Genomic DNA, 22,145 nt, shown 5'->3' with positions numbered 1-22,145 from the left:
TATGTGGCTCACTATACTGTATGGAGCATTATATGGGGTCAATTCCGTATGGAGCAATATATGCGGCTCATTCTGTATGGAGCACTCTGTGGTGCCCATTATACTGTATGGAGCATTATTTGAGGCTCATTATTCTGTATGGAGCATAATATTGGGCTCATTATTCTGTTTGGAGCAATATATGGGGCTCATTATTCTGTATAGATGACTATGTGGTGCCAATTATACTGTATGGAGCACTATATGGGGCCATTATACTGTATGGGGCAATATATGGGGCTCATTATTCTGTTTGGAGCAATATATGGGGCTCATTATTCTGTATAGAGAACTAAACTGTCCGGTTTCTGAGCTAATGTAGAATGTTTAATAGATATCACTCATCTAATGTAAGAAGTAAGTGAAATCTTTGGCATTGTACTATACCTATATTTCTCTGCCGTATCCATGCATTATGAATTGTGGTATGTGTTAAAGGGTGCCCACCGCGACTCTTTCGCCCAGGGCCCATGAAAACCTGGAGCCGGCCCTGACTAGCAGTGTGGCTGTTTCAACATGCACAATAAGGAGGCACTTGAAGAAAAATGGGATGCATGATCTTCATATTGCATGGTCGAGTCGCCAGAAGAAAGCCAAGTGCCCTTTATCAAAAGTTCACATGCCCCATTTCTTAATACCATGTATTGCTCCCTCTAACATCAATGACAACTTGAAGTCTTTCGTGGTTGTCTTTATGATTTAAAAGAGTAGTAGACACAGTAGTTTGACAATAAATGGCGTCACCCAACCACCACTAACCATGAGTGGAGAAAAAGTTTTGGTGTTATCATTCGTATTTTCCGAAAAAAGGCAAAGAAAGAAAAAATTCTGCCGGGGTATGTAAACTTTTGAGCTCAACTGTATATATACGAGGGAAGTTCATTGATCACAGGAGATGAGATCTCATCTCCCGAGATCTTGGTGCCAAAATCTCCATCTGCACATGTGCCGTTCCCGGCTGGCAGCCATTTTCCTGGAGTCCAGTCCACCGCATAGGAAACCATGTCATTGTGGGGCCTCTGGGCTTTCACAAGATGTCGGCAGAGCCCCCGCAGCATCGGACACCTGCAGCACAGGACATCCGCAGCGCTGGACACCCGCAGCGGCGCGCCGCACCGCACATCCAAACACACCCTCATCCCAGCCTCCAGCAATGCTCCACTCTTGACTCCTCCAGCCGCGACCCTGAGACCCCGCTTCACCGCAGCCACCATCCCCGGTAAGCAATAAGATGCATGGATTATAAGAAGTACCACCATTTTATTTAAAAAAAAGGGTTTTTTCCTATTTTTCGCCTCAAAATTTGGGGTGCGTCTTATAATCCGGTGCATCTTATAATCCGCAAAATACGGTATACATTATCCCCAGCAGTTTCTGGGGATACACACCCTAATCCCAGCCTGTAGCAATGCTCCACTGTAAATAAATCAGTTTCTCTACATGTCTGACAGCCATTCCATTCCAGTGTCAGTTGAATTCTAGCCAGAGTACACAGCATTCTACTTAATGTGCTTCTGATTAGGTGATCACCTGAACCAAATCTTATTTAACGAAGGAAAAAATAAAAAACCCTGTTGTTGTGTTCACAATCCTCTTGCAATAGGACAATCAGGATGGCAAAACAAGTGCTAGTAATAACCCAAAAGTAATAGGAATGAAAAAATCACTTTTAACCATGCCAAAGGAGTTGAAAAGAAAAGTCTCGAGTGAGGGAAAAGGGCTCAATTCTGGCTTTACTAGCAGAGGGACACAGTGAACGTCATGTTGCCTCCATCCTTAAAATTTCTAAGACGGCAGTCCATTACAACAAGGTCAAGCAGCAGACATTGGGAACAACAAAGCTCTTCACTGACCGGGATGACCGTCATTCAAATGTCACTCAGCAACTACAGGATGACATTAAGTGACCTACAAAAGGAATGGCAAATGGCAGCTGGGGTGAAGTGCACGGCAAGAACAGTTCGTGATGCGCCCCCTGGTGGCATAAACTCATATGAACTCTAGCTTGGGAATTTTTCTGAATATTTTCCCACGCTAGAGTTCATATGAGTTTATGCCACCAAGGGGCGCATCACCACAAGTCTAAGAAGCTACGTTCCCCTGCATTCCATTAATTCCCCAGTTTTTACAGCCAGGGGCAGTTGCATTAGCAGGCTCCTGGTTGTAAAATTATTTAACCCCTTCAGATGGATTTACATCGTGGGACAAGACTGTACGGCAGACAGGTATGGAATATTGTTGCTTTTTTGTTTTCCCTTTTTTTCAGATGACAAGGGTCGTCAGTTGGATTGAGGATGCAATAAAGATGTTAAAACTCTATGTGTATTTATTTCATTAAAATACTTTATTCATAATGTGTGGTTTTTTAACTCTTTATTAATATTGGATTAATAATAGATAGGTGTCTTATTGACATCTCTCCATTATTAACCAGGCATAATGTCACCTTACAATAGCAAGGTGACATTAACCCTTCATTACCCCATATCCCACCGCTACAGGGAGTGGGAAGAGAGTGGCCAAGTGCCAGAATAGGCGCATCTTCCAGATGTGCCTTTTCTGGGCTGGCTGGGGGCAGATGTTTTTAGCCAGGGGGGAATAATAACCATGGTCCCTCTCTAGGCTATTAATATCTGCCTTCAGTCACAGGTTTTTCCCACTCTGGGGGAGAAAATTGCACGGGAACCAAAGCCATTTTTTCTGTGATTTAACCCTTTGTTTTAACAACTAGAGCTCCCAAATTTTGCACACAGACACTTCTTACATTATTAGTGAGGAATATGTAAAAAAAAATAAGGGATATGAAATTGTTTACTGTATGTAAACCATGTGTCATATCCTGTTGGGTTTGATAAGGAGATAGCAAAAGACGGCAAATGAATTACGGCTTTTCTGGTATCTAGCTCTGTATTAAATATATATATATATATATATATATATATATATATATATATATATATATACACACACCAATACTATGAGTAGACATTTGTTTTATCTATTCTATTCTAACCTGTCAGTGTGATTTTACTGTACACCGCACTGAATTACCGGCTTTTCTATAGAACACTGCTGCGTATTTCTCGCAAGTCACACGCATGGTCCGTGTGTAATCCGTATTTTTCTCGCCCCCATAGACTTTCATTGGAGGATTTTTTGCGCAATACGCTGACAAACACAGCATGCTGCGATTTTCTCAGCCCGTAAAATGCGGCCGAGAAATATACAGCAGATAGGAGCTGCCCCACAGAGAATCATTGGTCCGTGTGCAATGCGTTGTTTTTGCGCCTCTCATACGTCCATATTCCTCTCTAGTGTGACCCCAGACTAAAAATGTATGAGAAATCAGTGAGGGTATGTGCACACAATCAGGAATCGAAAGCACATGTCCGCTGTGTCAAAAGCGCTGCCGGGTATTGAACGCAGGTGATTCCGCATGTGTTCATTCAACTGTGCGGATTCACCGCATCCAATACATTGCACGGGTGACATTTATTTTGTGGAGGTTTGTGTTTCCGCAAGATAAATAGACATGCTGCGGTCTGGAAAGACACGCCACATGTCCGTCTCCGCGGGTGAGCCGCGGGTGTCTGTGCACGCATAGAGGGCATGGGATTTCGTGAAATCCATCCACTATGCTGTAACATCTGGACACACTTGTGTTAATTCATCTGATATTTTCATCTATTGGACTTTTATGGACGCACTGATATCAAATATGCCTTTTCATTTCTTTATTATAATGCTTTAAATTGTACAGAATGTTTTATTCGTTTTTAAGTAATTGAAAAAACTTAAATTTTTACATTTTATTTTTAGCCCTCTAAAAGGAGCTTGAACCTGTGATCTACTTCACTGCAGTAGGTAAAGAAAATTATGTTGTCATATGAAGCCCAGCGACTGGATGGGCTTCAAAGGAGGACAAAGACGGCAGCCATAAGGGCAAGCTTCCAGCAACAGAACACATCAGCAGCAGCCAGGACCACGCCATTTAAATGTCATTGTCAGTGACCAACAGCAGAATATAAATGCCTAAATAATGTTTAACTCCAGTCTCTGCTGTTACAGGAAAAAGTGTTCTGCCGGGTATGGTGCAGAAGCCTGACATAGGACGTCATACTTAATACTAAGTCTGTAACGGGGTAACGGAAGTGTTTGCTACCATTTTTCCATTTGTCTGAACAAAAGAGTGGAAAACACAGACATGAGAGACATGAACTTGGCCTTAATGTTTATTTCTGCCACCATTCATAGAATCATAGAATGGTAGAGTTGGAAGGGACCTCCTGGGTCATCAGGTCCAAAAATCTATTTTATTTCCCCACAATATTTTGGAAGTCTTTGTCCGGATTTGGCCCCTTATGCCCCCAGGAGTTCCAGATTTATTCCGTTTCGTTGCTGTATGGATTTAATTGATCATAATTGGATGCATGATCTGGTAATATATCAATGCTATTATTTATTATTCAATTTGAAAAGTTGTGTCTGTGGTTGCACATCTTTCATCTACACCATTATGTACCTGCTGGTTCTGTTGAAAAGCAAACGAGCAAAAATGCTCATGGCCTGTGCCTAAAATAGCAAAACTTCACCAAAATGATAATGCAGAAATCCTGAAAATTTCCAGGCTTGTGCGGTGAACAAAGCAGTCTTTGTTGCTCACTGGTTTTCTGCAGACAAGTACGGAAATATTTGAAATGAGATTAAAAGAAAGAGGTTTCCACATGAAACGTTTTCCATGCTGGGCTCGGAAAGCATCGGCTTTCTTGAGGAGAACGTGGCCTGCTGCTGACATAACCAGACGCTGGTGCAGGGAGCAACAGAAAATGGCCATCCATAAGGACAGAGTATTACAGGGGAACATACTGTATGTCTGAAGAAGAGTTACACTACACATAAAGCCTGGTTATTGCAGGATATAATGGCCAATGATGGGAATATAGAGCAATCAGGCCACTAAGCTAACAGGTAGTGCCAGTGCCACCAGATAACCACGGATAATGGAGCCACTGAACCACTATGGCTCAGAATCTGAGCACCATGAAGTTGTAGCCAATTACACCAGTGAACGGCCTATTATTTTTACTTCGTATGTCTAGATTAAATCTTTTGTACGCTATAAAATTATGTTGAGCGATTAACCAATTATTCTCTTTTCAGAAACGTGAAGGTGCCTAGTTACCACTTCCACATATTCTAAGACCTCATTCATACTTCTGATTACTGTAGGAAATGCTAAATGATCTCTAATCAAATCACGATAACGTTCAGAAGAAGAGGTAAAGGTACTTTGAACACTGTGACGTAATAATTCCCAGCGGACTGTGTGGTTAACAGTTCATTATATAACCAATGATGAACAGGTAGTTGGCCAAAAGCACACCTGACAATCAGGGTATGACATTAACTGGGATTGCCAGATTCACCGTACAATCAGGGAATGGAAAAAAAACACTCGACCAAAACCGATCAGGATACTGAATAGTGTACATGAGCAACAGGGCATTTTGGCTATTTATGGTACTAAAATGACCATTAAAATGACCCTGCTGCCACCTCACCACTACCGGAGCCATCATCCTGTAGAGTGTAAGCCCACAAGGGCAGGGTCCTCTTCCCTCTGTACCAGTCTGTCAATGTAAGATTGTTCACCATATTTTATATTTGTATTTTGCATGTAACCCCTTCCCATGCAGCCATTAGCCATTTAAGTTAATTTCTCTGTCCTGGAATATTTCCTGTGGGAGAGCTCACATTACATAATATCATAATGAGCATGAAAAATATCAATGTAGAATAATAATAATAAAATACACACACACACACACACACACACACACACACACACACACACACACACACTGAAATTGCCCCGTCAATATTGGAAAAATGGATTGGCTTAAAAGGATGCATTTTCCTCTAGATCATAAACTGTGCACAACATGTCAAAGCCGCGGCATTTTCACCCATCACTGTGCTCTAACTACACAGTAATTAATTTAAACACAGCCCTCCACACAAAAATAATGGACCCTACATACAGAATAATGAGGCTCACATAGTCCTCCACACAGTATAATGGCCCACATAGTCCTCCATGAAGTGTAATTGCAACCACATAGTCTCCAATACTGACGAATTGCAGCACAGTCCTCCATACAGTAAAATGGGCCCCACATAGTCCTCCGTACAGCATAATGGGCCCACAATAGCCCTCCATACAGTAAAATGGTACCCACATTTCTTTGCATACAGTAAATTGGAATAATGGCCCCACATAGCCCTCCATACAGTATAATGGGCTCCATATAGTTCTCCATACCGTATAATGGGCCCCACATTGCTTTCCAAACAGTATAATAGCTCTACATAGCCCTCCGTACAGTATAATGGCCCCACATAGCCCTCCATACAGTATCATGGGCCCAACATAGTCCTCCATACAGCATAATGGGCCCCACACATTCCTCCATACAGAATCATAGTTCCACACAGTCCTCCATGCAGAATAATAGTTCCACATAGTCCTCCATACAGAATAATGGCCCCAGATAGCCCTCCATACAGCATAATGACCCCATATAACAGCATAATAACCCCATATAACCCTCCATACAGTCTAATGTCCTCACATAGCCCTCCATACAGTATAATTGGCCACACATTGGTTTCAATACAGTACAACTGTATAATGGCCCTACATAGAGTTCCATACAGTATAATGGTCTCCATATAGTCCTCTATACTGTATAATTGCTTTCCATACAGTATAATGGATCTACATAGCATGGCATACAGCATAATGACCCCATATAACAATCCATACAGTATAATGACACCACATAGTCCTCCATACAGGGTGTGTATTTTCATTTAACCCCTTCACCCCAAGCCAGTTTTCACCTTCATGACAAGCCAAATTTTACAATTCTGAACAGTGTCACTCTATGCGGTATTAAGTCTTGAATGCTTCAATGGATCCCAGTGCCAGTAATTCTGAGAATGTTTTATCTTGACATATTGTACTGATTTGCTTTCATTTGTGAAAATATTGGAAATTTAAAAAAAAAATGTTGAAAATTTTTGTACTTTTAATTCTTATGCCCGTAAACCATAGAGTTATGTCACACAAAATAGTTAATAACTAACATTTACCACAAGTCTACTTTGCATCTGCATCATTTTGGAAACATACCGGTAATTTTTTCTTTTTAGGACGTTAGAAAAGTAAAAATTTGATCAGCAATTTCTAATTTTTCAAACAAAATTTACAAAACCATTTCTTTTAGGGACCACACTACACGTGAAGTGCCTTTTGGGGCCTATATGATAGAAAATACCTAAAAGTGACACCATTCAAAAAACTGCAACCCTCAAGGTGCTTAAAAATCACATTAAAGAACGTTATTAACCTTTCAGGTACTACACAGAAATTAAAGCAATGGGGAAGGAAAAATGAACATTTTATTTTTTTTCACAATTTTCCTTTAGCCCCAAATTTTTTACTTTCACAAGGGTAGCAGGAGAAAATGAAACTCAAAATGTGTTGTACACTTTCTCCTGAGTACAAATATACCCCATATGTGAGGGAAAAATACTGTTTGGGAGCACGGCAGGGCTTGGAGGGGAAGGAGTACCATTTTACTTTTTGAAAACAAAAATGGCTGGAATCGAGAGAGGATGCCATGTCGCATTTGGATAATCCCTGATATGCTTAAACAGAGGAAACCTCACAAGTGATCCCATTTTGGAAACTAGACCCCTCAAGGAATTTATCCAAATGTGTGGTGAGCACCTTAAACACCTAGGTGCATCACAGAAGTTTATAACATTGAACAAAAATATTGTTTTAGCCCCAAATTTAGTAATTTCACATGGGCAAATGGAATAAACACACTGTACAATTTCTTCTATGACGATACCCCATATGTGGAGGAAAACTACTGTTTGGGCGTACGGCAGAGCTCGGAAGTGAAGGCGATCTATTCGACTTTTTGAAAGGAAAATTGTCTGGAATCATTAGTGGATGCCGTGTCATGTTTGAAAGGCCCCTGATGTGACTAAACAGTGGAAACCCCCCCACAAGTGACCCCATTTTGGAAACTGCACCCCTGAAAGAACTTGAATAGATGTGAAGTGAAAACTTTGAACCCCCAGGAGCTTCACATAATTTTATAACGTTGAACTATGAAAATGAAAAAATACATTTTTCACGCAAAAATGTTGGTTTTACCCCACATTTTTTATTTTCACAAAGGTAACAGGAGAAAATGGACCATACAATTTGTTGTGCAATTTCTCTTCAGTACACATATACCCTATATGTGGACAAACACTACTTTTGAGGAACAGTGCAAAGCTCAGAAGGGAAGATGTGCCATACTGGAGTTCAGATTTTGCTGGAATGGTTTGAGGGTGCATTGGCACTTTAGCAGAGTCCCTGTGGTGCCAGAACAGCAGAAAACCCACATATGTAATGTCATTTTACAAACTACACCCACCAATGAATTTATCTAGTGGTGCAGTGAGCATGCTGACACCTCATGTGCCTCATAGAAATTTATCCCATTGTGCGGTGAGGAAAGAAAAATTAAAATGTTACTGCTAAAATGTTGTTTAGCTCCAATTTTTTTTATTTTTATAAGGTCTAATAGGAAAAAAATGAACGTCTCAGTTTTCTGTGCATTTTTTGCTGAGTGCACCAATACCCTACATGTAATCTGGTACTACTTTTGAGGCACAGTGAAAAGCACAGAAGAGAAGGTACATGTTATAGTGCAGAGTTTACTGTCATGACCAACTGGTAGACGCCCTGAGGTGCCAAAACAGCAGAACCCCCCAGAAGTGACACCAGTTTACAAACTACACCACCCAATTAATTCACCTAAGGGTGCAGTGATCATATTGACACCATGGGTATGTCACAGAATTTTATGCCATTGGGTGTTGAAAAAACAATTACATTTTTACCACAAAAATGTTTTAGCCCCAGATTTTGCATTTTTCACGAGGAAATGGGTAAAAATGGCACCAAAATTTGTCACACAATTTCTACTAAGCGTAGAATCCATATACAGAGCCATAAGTGCTAGAATAGCAGAAAACCCCCCAAAGGGACCCCATTTTGGAAATTATACCCCTTTTGGAATTTATCTACACATGCAGTGATTATTTGACTCCATGGGTGTTTTCAGGAAACAAGCAGCAATGGATGCTGTTGAGTGAAAATTGCAAATCTGATACTGTAGTGCCCAGTACATTATGCCCAGGTTGTGCTTCTGGAGATATGCACCAGTAAATTAGGCGTTCTCTCATAGCTACAGAAATGCCAAACATGTTGATGTCAAATGTGATTTAGGCACACTGGGGCTCAGAAAGGAGAGGGATATTTGGATTTGGGAAAGCAGAATTTGCTGGATTTCTTTTGGGGGTCACGAGCCATAGCACTTTTCCAGTGCCTCCGCACTACCAGTAACATGGAAGACCTTATATTTTAAGTGATAGATAATGGACCTGAGTGGGGACTAGCTTTCTTTGTGGAAAGAGTTGAAGCTTTCATTGGGAACATTTTACATAACATTTTGGATCACAATTATCCTGAGCTCTACACTGAGCACTTACATCGGGATTCCATCTAAATCTTCGAATGACAGGATTCAGATGAAACCCCCAAGAGATACATTCACTATTATGAGTCAGCAGACTTAGGCTATGGTCACACTATCAGTATTTGGTCAGTATTTGACATCAGTATTTGAAAGCCAAAACCAGGAGTGGAACAAACAGAGTGGAAAGCTATAACAGGAACACGTCACCAAGTCTGTATTTTTGACCCACTCCTGGGTTTTGGCTAACAAATACTGATGTGAAATACTGACCAAATACTGATAGTGTGACCGTAGCCTAACTCTGACTCATTGTAGGAAATCTTCCGCCGGGGGTTCTGTCTGAATTACTTATTTCAGAGATTTACAAGAGAACCCCAGTGTAAGCGCTCAGAACAGAGAGCAGGGCAAGTGTATTTTGAATCTTACTGCGATCTTTGGGAGGTAGAATGAACAAATCAACAATAGGTCAAGAATTGGTTTTATTTTTTAAGCTGATCTCCGTGGTGTTTAAGTGTTCAATTTTTATTTATATTCGTCTTTTTGATTGCACCAAATTCCACGGGTTTTTTTGGCAGGTATGATGAGAAAGCACAGTTTGCTTTTTTTTTTCTTTACACAGTGTTCACTGAAGGGTTTAACTAGTGTGACAGTTTTATAGGTCAGGTTGTTCTGGACGCGGCAATACCAAATATGCAAGACTTCTTTATGTGTACAATATATTTTTATCTTTTTTTATTATTTTGTGTTATAGATATATATTTTTTTTCAATTTTATTAAAAAACTTTTTTTTTTTTAACTTTGTCCCTTACTTATGGGACTTTCACTTTATTCACTTTGATCGCAGTAATAAAGCATTGCTATGAGCATGGTCTAACAAGCTTGCTAGCCCTGGTGACTTGGATGTCGTGATAAAGATGTCGGGTCACCATGGCAACGATCATGCCCTTGCGATGACGTCACGGCGGCACTGATTTGAGGAGACAGGGAACCCTCACCCTTCCTTCTAAATGCTGAGATCGATATTGATCTCAGCATTTAGAGAGCTAAGCTGTAGGGAGCAGTGTGGTGCACCACTTCTGGCAGTGAGGACCGGGTGTCAGTTGTCAGATTCGCTGAACATCTGGCGGCCATTGCGTGCACAAAGAGCCAGAGCACGAAAAATTGCCATGCCATACTTCCAAGGTCGAGAAGTCCTTCTTAACCAGGACATATGGATGTGTCTAAGGTTGTGAAAAGGTTAAAAGGTAGAAAATAATAATAGGGTCCTTAATATGGGTGATTTTATCTATCCTATTCTTCAGAATTTCTTTTAGTCTTTGCCTGATGAAGAGACCGGAGGAGTCTCGTAAAGCTTGCAATTTGTTACCATCTTTTCAGTTAGCCATTAAAAGGTATCAACCACTGAGGACTCTCAATTCTAAACATTTTTCTATCTACTGGCTAACACGGTCGGTACCAAGATATTTATCTTTCCTTTAACTATCCAGACATTCAATTGGACACAGAAACTTCTGGTTGTGCTAAAAGCTGCAAGTTCTTATCCTCAGTTCAAGACAATTATCTCTCTCAGCTGGTAGATGGACCAACTAGGGGAAGAAATCTGCTAGATCTGGTCATCGTGTAGACTAGATACAATTTCAGATCCACAGGTCCGGGAGCGTTTGGGAAGCAGCGACCATAATATTGTAAGTTTCAATGTTATATTCAATAAAACATTTCAAAGGGGAAATGCAAAAACCTGGAACTTTAGGAAAACGCAAGTAACTGAGAATTCCGAACATAAATGGGGAGTTTTGAAGGATATACTACTAGAATACTGTAGAAAACTTATATCCTATGGTAATAAAACATTCGGTAAAAAAAATAAAAATGTTATGGATAAATAAGATCGTACCAAGTACGATGATTGTGCTGTGACTGACACAGCCGCGATACATGCAGCTGTGGCGCCGATCAGCCGGCGCAATCCAGGAAGCCAGGTTCCCATTGCACCTTATTTGGCATTATTAACTAATTTATTTACTATAAGAATTAGCTCCACAGTTTAAAAAGGATGTTTGGAAGATAGAGACAATTCAATAGCGGGCAACTAGATTATTACAAGGGACGGAAGGCCTTTCGCCTGATGAGAGGTTGGAAAGATTGGGCTTGTTTAGCTTAGAAAAAAATCACACCTCAGAAGGGATCTCAATCATATGAAGAAATACATGTGTGGTCAATACAAAGCACTGACACATGACTTATTCCTTCCAAAGACCTGACAAAGGACAAGGCGAACTCACTATGGGTGGAGGAAAGGCAATTCCTGAAGCTAAATAAAAGGGTTCTTTACAGTTAGAGCAGTCAGTGTGTGGAATGCCCGACCACAAGAGGTAATAATGGAAGACACTAGAACAGCTTTGAAAAAAAGGGCTGGTGATTTCCTCAGCAGAAACGGCATAGTGGGATATAGATAATTTAGGGACAAAAAGTGTATAACTGGTAGAAAAAGTTTGAACTTGATGGACGTATGTCTTTTTTTCAACCCATGTAACTATGAAACAAGGAGCTAAACAAACATGACTGAACCAGAGAAGCGCAAGACTGTATCTGGCACTCCTCAATTGACTGGAGCAGGGAGGAGATAACTCCAGATGGACAGCACACACATCCATACTGTCAGACCGGATGGCACTCTAGGTCCCATACATCCTAACTTACATGGCTGGACAGAGCCTGCTCTGTCCAGAATTTCTGGTTCCAACGTCCACCGAAACTGACATCGAAGCACTTTGAGAAGCAGCTAAGAGGCCCATGGTCACTCTCGAGGAGCTTCAGAGATCCACAGCTCAGGTGGAAGAATCTTTACTCATGATATCTATTAGTCATATACTACACATACCTGGCCTTTATGGAAGAGTGACAAGAAGAAAGCCATTTTTGAAGGCGAGCCATTATAAGTACCACTTGCAGTTTGCAAAAAGCCATATGGTGAACACAGCTAGAATGTGGAAGAAGATGCTATGATCAGATGAGACCAAAGTAGAACTTTATGAGCTACATGAGAAACGCTATATGTGGCGGAAAACAAGCACTGCACATCACTCTGAAAACACAATCCCCACCATCAAACATGGTGGTAGCAGCTTCATGCTGTGTTTAGGCTTTTTTAGGGAGAGGGAAGCTGGTCAGAATTGATAGGAAGATGGACAGAGCTAAATATATGGCAATTATGGAGGAAAACCTGTTAGAGGCTGCAAAAGACTTGAGACTGGGGCGTAGGCTTGCCATCCAGCAGGGCACCAACAATAAAAATATTGTGAGAGCTACAATGGATGGTTTAGATCAAGTCGTATTCATGTGTGTGAATGGCCCAGTCACAGTCCAGACCTAAATCCGATTGAGAATCTGTGGTACGACTTGGAAATTGCCCACATCCAATCTCACTGAGCTAGAGCTAGTGTGCAAGGAAGAATGGGAAAAAAATGAGCCTCTACACTGTGTTCCAAATTATTATGCAAATTGGATTTAAGTGTCATAAAGATTTAATTGTTTTGTTTTTCAAATAAACTCATGGATGGTATTGTGTCTCAGGGCTCAATGGATCACTGAAATCAATCTTAAATACATGTGATAATTAGTTTTCCAGGTGATTCTAATTAAAAGAAAACTACTTAAAAATGATGTTCCACATTATTAAGCAGGCCACAGGTTTCAAGCAATATGGGAAATAAAAAGGATCTCTCTGCTGCTGAAAAGAGTTAAATAGTGCAATGCCTTGGACAAGGTTTGAAAACATTAGATATTTCACGAAAACTTAGGAGTGATCATCATACTATGAAGAGATTTATGACTGAAACAGAGTTCAGGCAGATAAAGGCATATTGAGGAAGGTTTCTGCCAGACAAATTCATTGAATTAAGAGAGCAGCTGCCAAAATACCATTACAAAGCAGCAAAAAGTTATTTGAAGTTGCTGGTGCCTCTGGAGTCCCTCAAACCTCAAGGTGTAGGATCCTTCAAAGGCTTGCTTTGGTGCATAAACCTACTATTCGGCCACCCCTAAACAGTGATCACAAGCAGAAATGGTTGCAGTGGGCCCAGATATACATGAAGACTATTTTTCAAGCAGTCTTGTTTACTGATGAGTGTCGAGCAACCCTGGATGGTCCAGATGGATGGAGTAGTGGATGGTTGGTGGATGGCCACCATGTCCCAACAAGGCTGAGACATCAGCAAGGAGGTTGAGGAGTCATGTTTTGGTCCAGAACAGCTGGTAGGACCCTTTAAGGTTCCTGAAGGTGTGAAAATGACCTCTGCAAAGTGTATAGAGTTTCTGACTGACAACTTTCTTCCATGGTATAAAAAGCAGAAACGTGCCTTCAGGAGCAGAAGCATCTTCATGCATGACAATGCACTACCTCATGCTGTCATGCTGCAAAGAATACATCTGAGTCATTGGCTGCTATAGGCATAAAAGGAGATAAACTCATGGTGTGGCCACCATCTTCCCTGACCTCAACCCTATAGAGAACCTTTGGATTATCATCAAGCAAAAGATCTATGAGGGTGTGAGGCAGTTCACATCAAAACAGCAGCTCTGGGAGGCTATTCTGACTTCATGCAAAGAAATCCAAGCAGAAACTCTCCAAAAACTCACAAGTTCAATGGATGCAAGAATTGTGAAGGTGATATCAAAGAAGGGGTCCTATGTTAACATGTAACTTGGCCTGTGAGGATGTTTTGGAGTTAAATAGCTTTTTTGTTCTGTGAATGTGACCTCCTAATGCTGCAAATTCTTCAAATGAGCATTTTCAGTTCTTTAAAACATATCAAATGTTTAGAAATTCTACTGTGCCTAATAATTTGGAACAGTGCATTGTGAGTTTTTATTCATTTTAGAGATTATACTGTTATCATTGGGAGGTTTCTTCAATAAAATTCAATGTATACTCTAACGGGTGATGACTTTTATTAGACTGACTGTCATTTGCACCGACCATTTAGGAAAATCTGAGAAAAATGTCATTTGCATAATAATTTGGAACATAGTGTAGATGTGCAAAACTGGTAGAGACATACCCCTTGCAGCAGTAATTGCAATGAAAGGTGGTCCCACAAAGTACTGGCTCAGGGGGGCTGAATACAAATGTACGTTACAGTTTTTCAGATTTATATTTTTAAAATATTTTGAAAAACATCATTTCTTTTACCCTTCACAAATACTTGGTGTTGGTATATCGCATAAAATCCCAATAAAATACATATTAGTTTGTGGGTGTATCGTGAACAAATGTGGAAAAATTCACGGGGCATGAATAATTTTTCAAGGCACTGTATATACCTATCAACCAGATGCAGTAAAAATATAAAATGCTCCACACACAAAGGAAGTTAACAAGAATGAACAGAACTATGAATTATACAACACTACGGATAACACATACGTTACATATGTAACAGAGCAATGTTTGTGCTATAAACCTTTGATCTGCAGAGAATCGACTTTCCATATTCCTCACTTTCTTCAAAGGAATGTAGAAAGCACTTTAATCCAGGTGGCACAATAAAAATGTATTTCTGTCCGGAGAATAGGGAAAGCTCCGTGCTGAGACAAGGAAAGATCAGAAGAAACGGGAAAGAGAGAGAGGCCTTCCCCAGAGCCACTTGTGCCCAGAGGACGCTTAGGTTTCTGCCACTTCCTGCACAATCTGCTGGCTCCTCACAGCGCACACTGTGCGACCAGAAGAATGGACAAAGATTTAAGAAAACACATTTAATGCAGAAATTTAGACTGGGTTCACAATGTGTATTCTGCATCAAAAGGGCAAAACATTTCTTCCTGACTCAAGGAAAGCTGTTATCCAATTTTAAAAGATGTTTAAAAAAAGAAGGATCCCAAGTGACCACTTCCTCCTCCGGACAGTCCAGTGCGGACCCCGAGACTGTGCTGCCGGTCTACATTTACATGTCAGGCCCGTGATCGGAGCAGCCAATTAGAGGCCACAGTAGTCACATGCATTAATATGTCACATGACCACTGATTGGCGGCAGGGGTAACATGCTGACGGAATATAAACATAGACTGGGACAACTCTGCAGTTGATCAGGGTAAGGGTAAGTTCACACTGGGCGTTTTTGCTGCGTATTTTTATGCTAAGTTTCAGCTGCTTTTTACAGTACCAGCAAAGCCTATGATATTTCAGAAATCTCATTCACACACATTGGGTTTTTGTGTGATCAGCATTTTGTGCTTTGCTGCATTTTTTGACATAGAGCATGTCACTTCTTTCAGTGTTTTTGCTGCGTTTTTTCACCCGTTGACTTGAATGGGTGTTGAAAACAACGCAGCAAAAGCGCAGGTATCATTATTTGCTGCATTTTTTGCTGCTGAAAATCCAAGGACATTAGCCTGGACAAAGAGAAAAAAAACGAACCAAAAAAATGCACCAAATATGCAACAAAAAACGCACCAAAAACGCACCTAAACCTGCGTTCTTGACACAGCTTCTTTCCTGCCAAGATGATCAGGTTTTGCTGCAGAAAAAAAAGCAGCAAAAACGCCCTGTGTGAACTTACACTTAGATATAGGTGAGTAATGGTGCTTTTTATTTTTTATAAAAATAAACCCCTTTAATACTTCTGGGGTAGCACACTACATGACTTCTTGTACAGGAACTTTCTTCCATTGATCGGAGACTCTCCACCATGGGATGATGTTACCTGGTGTGGCACACATTTCGTGGAATAAGTAGTTGATGGGCCAATTCTTTCTATTAACGTTGTAGATATCCAGGTAAGAAGACTAGACCAACAGTGAAATTGGAACAGCTCAAGAAAACCAGGCAACCTACAGAAGATTAAAACTACACAGGTAAATACCATACACCCAATGCCATGGAGTACCTAGTGATGCATCACAGACAACCACATAACACAATAGTTGCACTGGCCATGAGCTGCTTGCTGTGGTTCTTACTTTAGGCAAAACATAGTTTCAAATGAGGCCACGGACATGAATGGCTGCCCATTTAAAGGGAATCTGTTTCTGAGTTTGTTGACACCTAGTTTGAGAGCAGTAAAATGTAGAGGCAGAGACCCTGATTCCAGCGATGTGTCACTTACTGGGCTGCTTGCTGTAGTTTTGCTAAACTCACTGTTGTATTAGCAGGAGATAAGTAAACTTGCTGCAAATAGTCCTCTATAATCTTGAGCTTTGTATAAGTATAACCACAACCCCACAACTGATTGGCAGGGTTCTGCCTATGCACAGTGTACACAGAAAGCTGCCAATCAGAGGTGTGGGCAGGGTTATACAGAGCTCAGGATTCAGAGAACTGGTAGATCTGCAGCAGAGAAAATAGGGATTTTATCAAATCTACAGCAAGCAGCCCTGTGATACATCACATCACTGGAATCGGGGTCACTGTTCCTACATCATGCTGCTCTCAGACAAGACAGCAAAAACCTCGTGAGAGATTCCCTTTAAGCTACGCAGGCTTCTGGTGCAGCAAAGTGAAAAGCACCATTGCTTCTTAGCAGTGCTCTGCCTTGGTTGCAGACAAGTCCATAAGCCCTGTATAGTTGTTGAGATAAGACAAAGCCTTTAACCCCTTAATGACCGCCAATACGTCTTTTAACTGACATGAGATATAAGAGAATATCCTCCCCATACAGGTGACAATCCAGCAGCTGTCCGCTGTCCACTATAGCTGGCAACTTGCTGTATCAGCCACGATCAGTGTTTGCACCTTCCAAATCTGTTTAACCCCTTAGATGCTGCTATCAATAGTGACTGTATCATTAGAAATGGTTAACAGAGTGTGAGGGCTTCCTCTTTATCCAAACTGGTGCCCTCAGATCATGATTTTATGGATCTGATGTTTGCCATGGCAATTCACGTCCAAATAGCGGCCTTAGAGTCTGACGGCTGTTGTAATCTGTTCAGAAGTTAGAGGCATTTAGGTGGTAAAAATACACATTTTCATTTCTGTCATACCACTTTGCATTAATTCCTGTAAAGCACCTGAAGGGTTAATAAACTACCTGACAGCAGTTTTCAATATGTCAGGGGGTGCTGTTTTGAAAATGGTATCACGTTTGGGGTTTTCCCAATATATGGGACCCCTAAAGTCACTTCAAACATGGATAAGTCCCTAAAAAAATAAATTTTGTAAATTTCCTTGAAAAAATGAAAAATTGCTGCAACATTTTTAAACCTCCTAAAACTCTAACAAAATAAAATAACATTTTACAAATGGTGCTGATGTAAAGCTGACATGTGGGAAATATTATTTATTAATGGTTTGCTGTAGTATGACCATCTGGAATAAAGGGATAATCATTCAAATTTAGAAAATTGCTAATTTTTTTAACATTTTTCTCAAATTTTTGATATTTTTTATAAAACAACACAAAACATATTGACCTAAATTTACCATTATCATAAAGTATAATGTGTCACGAAAAAACAGTCTCAAAATCACTGGGATTTGTTGAAGCGTTCCAGAGTTATTACCACATAAAGTGACACTGGTCAGATTTCAAAAATTTGGTTCTGTCGAATAGTAAACCATCTGCTAGCTTAGGCTTCTTTCACACTTCAGTTTTTTGGCGTCAGTCACTTCCGACATAATGACGGATCGACGGATCCGTCACAATAGTTGAAAAAACGGATGTAACGGATCCGTTTTTTTGACGGATCCGTTACTCGGGGGTTGTATATACTTTTTGGAGCATGCGCAATTGAAAAAAATTGAAAAAACGGATTGGGGCGACAGATCCGCCGAAATGACGGTCACGACGGATCCGTCGCCCATAGGGGGCCATTCTATGAAATGACGGACGTGACGGATCCGTCGCGATCCGCCATTTCAACGCAGACAAAAAACGTTGTAATGACCGTCAATGTCTAGATGACGTCCGCCAAATTTTGACGGATCCGTCGCATGACGGATGGAACGGACGACCATCCGTCACAATCCGTCGCTAATGCAAGTCTATGGGGAAAATAACGGATCCGTCGAAAAAAAAAAAAGAATCCGTTTTTTGAGGAAAATGGCGGATTTAGACTGACGCCAAACAACTGAAGTGTGAAAGAGGCCTTATTAAGAACGGCTGATAGCAGTACACCTCATGGATGTGTGTGTCTCAGCAGCAGCTTATGTTCTCATAGTAATTCAGAAGACCCACACTAGGTCCAGCCGTGACCCAGATCAGTGGAGCCAATAGACGGTACAGAAGTGAGCAGTCTACCTACTTATTGATTATATCCCCTGGGAAAACATTATTACCCATCGGGTTACTGATAAATGCTCGGTCAGTGGGGGCTGGCCTCAAGGACCCTCACTAGTCCCCATCCCAGGTCTCCCATTTCCACAGATACAAGACTGCAACTAGTAGAAACTTGGAATTTGAGCGGAGAGCGATCATACGTTCTCCTCTGTTGTTTCACTTACGGTTTATGGCACTAAAGACTTGCACCAAGATTGCTGGACATAACGGTAGCGAGCTTCCACCTTGCTAAATTCTTTCTTGCTAAATCTTCTGCTCCTTTCCAGAGAAATAGAACATTTAGCTGACACTTTCCCAAGTTCCCAGATTAGTAATGACCAGCCCCTGGAGGAGTTACCTGGACAAAAACAATTCCAAAAATGATAATAAAAACATCGAGTAGAAGACAACTGGTCATACTGCCCGCAGCAGCAAGTCACGGGGCCGCTTTCACCGTCCCAGTATCTCCAAGGTAATGTGTCACGTTAGGGGGTTTTATTTGCAATCAATAATTGTACTTCCAAAAAAAAGAACAAAATGAGCAGCACATTAATGTCAAACTAGTGGGAATTTTGGGATAACTAATTTCTTATTTCCTAGTGGGTCATTGGCAGATAGGGAGGCTGCAAACATTAATGCCCGAGCCATGTCAGCTGGGAACCTCGCACACAAGTCATCTTTGCAGTGGAAAATTTTTAATCAGGATTTTCTGGAAGAAAATCTCATCCACAAACTGCATCTGCAACATGGCAATTTATACTCCAGATTTTTAGGGAGGATTTCACCCTTTGCATTGCAGCATTTCCATAGCTGAACTCACAGAGATAGCTGCAGGATCTGGCACGAGATTGTGATGCTGCAGATTTTACGCTGCAGAGAATCCACAGCTATTAAGTCCTGTGTGGACATACTCTTAATGGGGTATTTATTAATAGAGTATTCCCATCTCCAAGATCCTATCCCAATATATAGTAGGTGTAATAATAATAATAATATTTGCAAATATCTCCAATTAGAAATATAGTATAGTTCTTCAGATAAGCCATGTCACTTACCCCATGTGCAGGGCATTGCAGTAGCTTAGGTATCCATGATTACGACCACTAACAACTAACTGTCACTATAGGAATGGTTGTAACCATGGATACCTAAGCTACTGCCATGCCCTGCACATGGGGTAAGCAACATAGCAAATCAGAAGAACTATACTACATTTCTAATACACTTGTGAATAGTATTATTATTACACCTACTACATATTGGGATAAGACCTTGGAAAAGTGAATACCCCTTTAAATGCTTTGCTTCAGATTTCCAGAAAAAAAAAAGAAGTCAGAAATTTGTGTAAAATACAGCACAAATGGTTTTCATTTATGGCACAAGGACATAACCAAAATGTACCAGATTTATTAAGGTTGGCTTATGCAATTCACCCTATGTTTCCTGCGTAGTAATTCTCAATAATTACCCATGCTCATCTTAATGGGCAGTTTCTCCCTGCTCGCTGCATCTACAAGGTGTCTTCTTACTTCCATCACTGCTTCCTTCTGTTTCATGGTTAGCATGGACTCCCACAAAGACTTGGCAGCAATGTCACTAGAAACAAAGAAAGAACAAAAGTAAAAAAACAAACAAACAAAAAAACAACCCACATTGCAGTCAACTAACATTTCACTTGAGTATTAATCTCACTCAGATGCTGAAAATAATAACTGGATTTTACGCTACACAATCATCTGGCCTACAGCTGGGGAGCAAACCATACAATTAATCAAATCACTAAAAATACATAATTTACCCTGAAACCACACAGTCAAAAATGCGCGAGTATATAGGATATTTTGGCAAGAGAAAAAAATGAATAATAAAAAAAAAATAATAAAAACAATACAACAAAAGCTTGTAAAAACAATACAATGGTGGGAGGTTCTGCAGATGACACTCCATTCTTTTCGCCACTTCTAATGGGGTTCAATGGAATACCACATTAAATATCAATAACAGATTTCTATAGGGCAGCTGTCCATCTATTGTGCTGAGGAGTTAGCACATGTATTATTGTGACATAGATAATATTTCACAGATCTTGTAATAACCAAGTGAGGGCTTTCTCTTCATAAAAAGAAATGAAAATACTTAAAAGAATAATATACCAGATTGCTTGTGAGGGCCTCCTTCACACGTTCATTGTTAATGTCCGTATGCAGTCCGTTTTCAAAGGACCTCAAATACGGACACATGCACCCCTATTGTATTCGATGGTGGTTTGCACGTCAGGTTCTTCACATGTACCCAGTGTGTCGGCATGAAAAACCCAGGAATATGTCCTTTTTTAATGCAGCACAGACAAAATGTGTGCTGCACACATGCACACTGATGACATCCATGTGTCATCAGTCATCAGCATAAAAAGTACCAGCGCCTGGGAAAAGCAGTACAGTTCGCACTGTTCCCAGTCGCCTGGTGATGAATCCTACTGCCAACATTATCACCTTGTCTCCCTGTGATCAGCGAGACTAGGCGAATCTGATGACCGTTGTAGTCAGCGCACGACGTCTGTGTCTAGCACTAACTACAACTGTCATCAATGTCGCATGGTCTCCCAGCGATCATAATTTTCATAACCAGCTGAGAGAAAGCCAACAGCTGAGAGCTGATGTTAATATTCTGGGAAGGGGCCAATAGCCATAGAGGTTCCCAGGCTATTAATATCAGCTCACAGCTGTTTGCTTAGCCTTCACTGGTTATTATAGGAGAGACTCTGCTTCCCCCCAAAAAAATGACATGAGGTCCCTTCTATATTTACTATCCAGTAGCGGCTATGCAGACAGCTGCAGGCTGATATTAATGGTCTAGGAAGGGATGATAGACATCGGCCCCCTGCCACACTAAGAACATCAGGCCTCAGTCACCCAGAAATGGCATCAAATCTGGCGCTTAGCCTCCATTCTTCCCACTTGCCCTGGTGAGGTGACATGTGGGGTAATAGTTGTGGGGTTGATGTCAGCTGTTTTATGGCCGCTGACATCAAGCCCAGGGGTTAGTAATGGAGAGGATTCTATAAGACACCCCCATTACTAACACCATAGTCAAATGTACTAAAGACACAGACTGAATAAAATCCTTTATTTGAAATAAAAGCTCCCCGATCCTCTTTTACTCATTTATTCCAAAAAAATAAAAAAACAAAGTTACACTTGGCTTACTGTCGATAATCCATTAATGTCCATGTCACTTGACGATCCG

At 40.8% G+C, this 22,145-nt stretch overlaps 1 protein-coding gene across 2 annotated transcripts in view; it reads right to left on the bottom strand.

The window, feature by feature from the left end:
* The window catches only part of SCFD2 (sec1 family domain containing 2), a 654,831-nt gene that overhangs the window by 568,592 nt on the left and 64,094 nt on the right, over positions 1–22,145 (bottom strand). For both annotated transcript variants that reach the window (XM_077279771.1, XM_077279770.1), the window contains exon 3: positions 20,368–20,495. In XM_077279771.1, coding sequence (XP_077135886.1) covers positions 20,368–20,495 — 128 coding nt within the window. The remainder of the gene's footprint in view (positions 1–20,367; positions 20,496–22,145) is intronic.

The sequence above is a fragment of the Ranitomeya variabilis genome, chromosome 1 (assembly GCF_051348905.1).
Source record: "Ranitomeya variabilis isolate aRanVar5 chromosome 1, aRanVar5.hap1, whole genome shotgun sequence".
Taxonomy (NCBI): Eukaryota; Metazoa; Chordata; class Amphibia; order Anura; family Dendrobatidae; genus Ranitomeya; species Ranitomeya variabilis.
The sequence above is the reverse complement of the archived record's forward strand: the minus strand, read 5'-3'. Positions and strand labels throughout refer to the sequence as shown.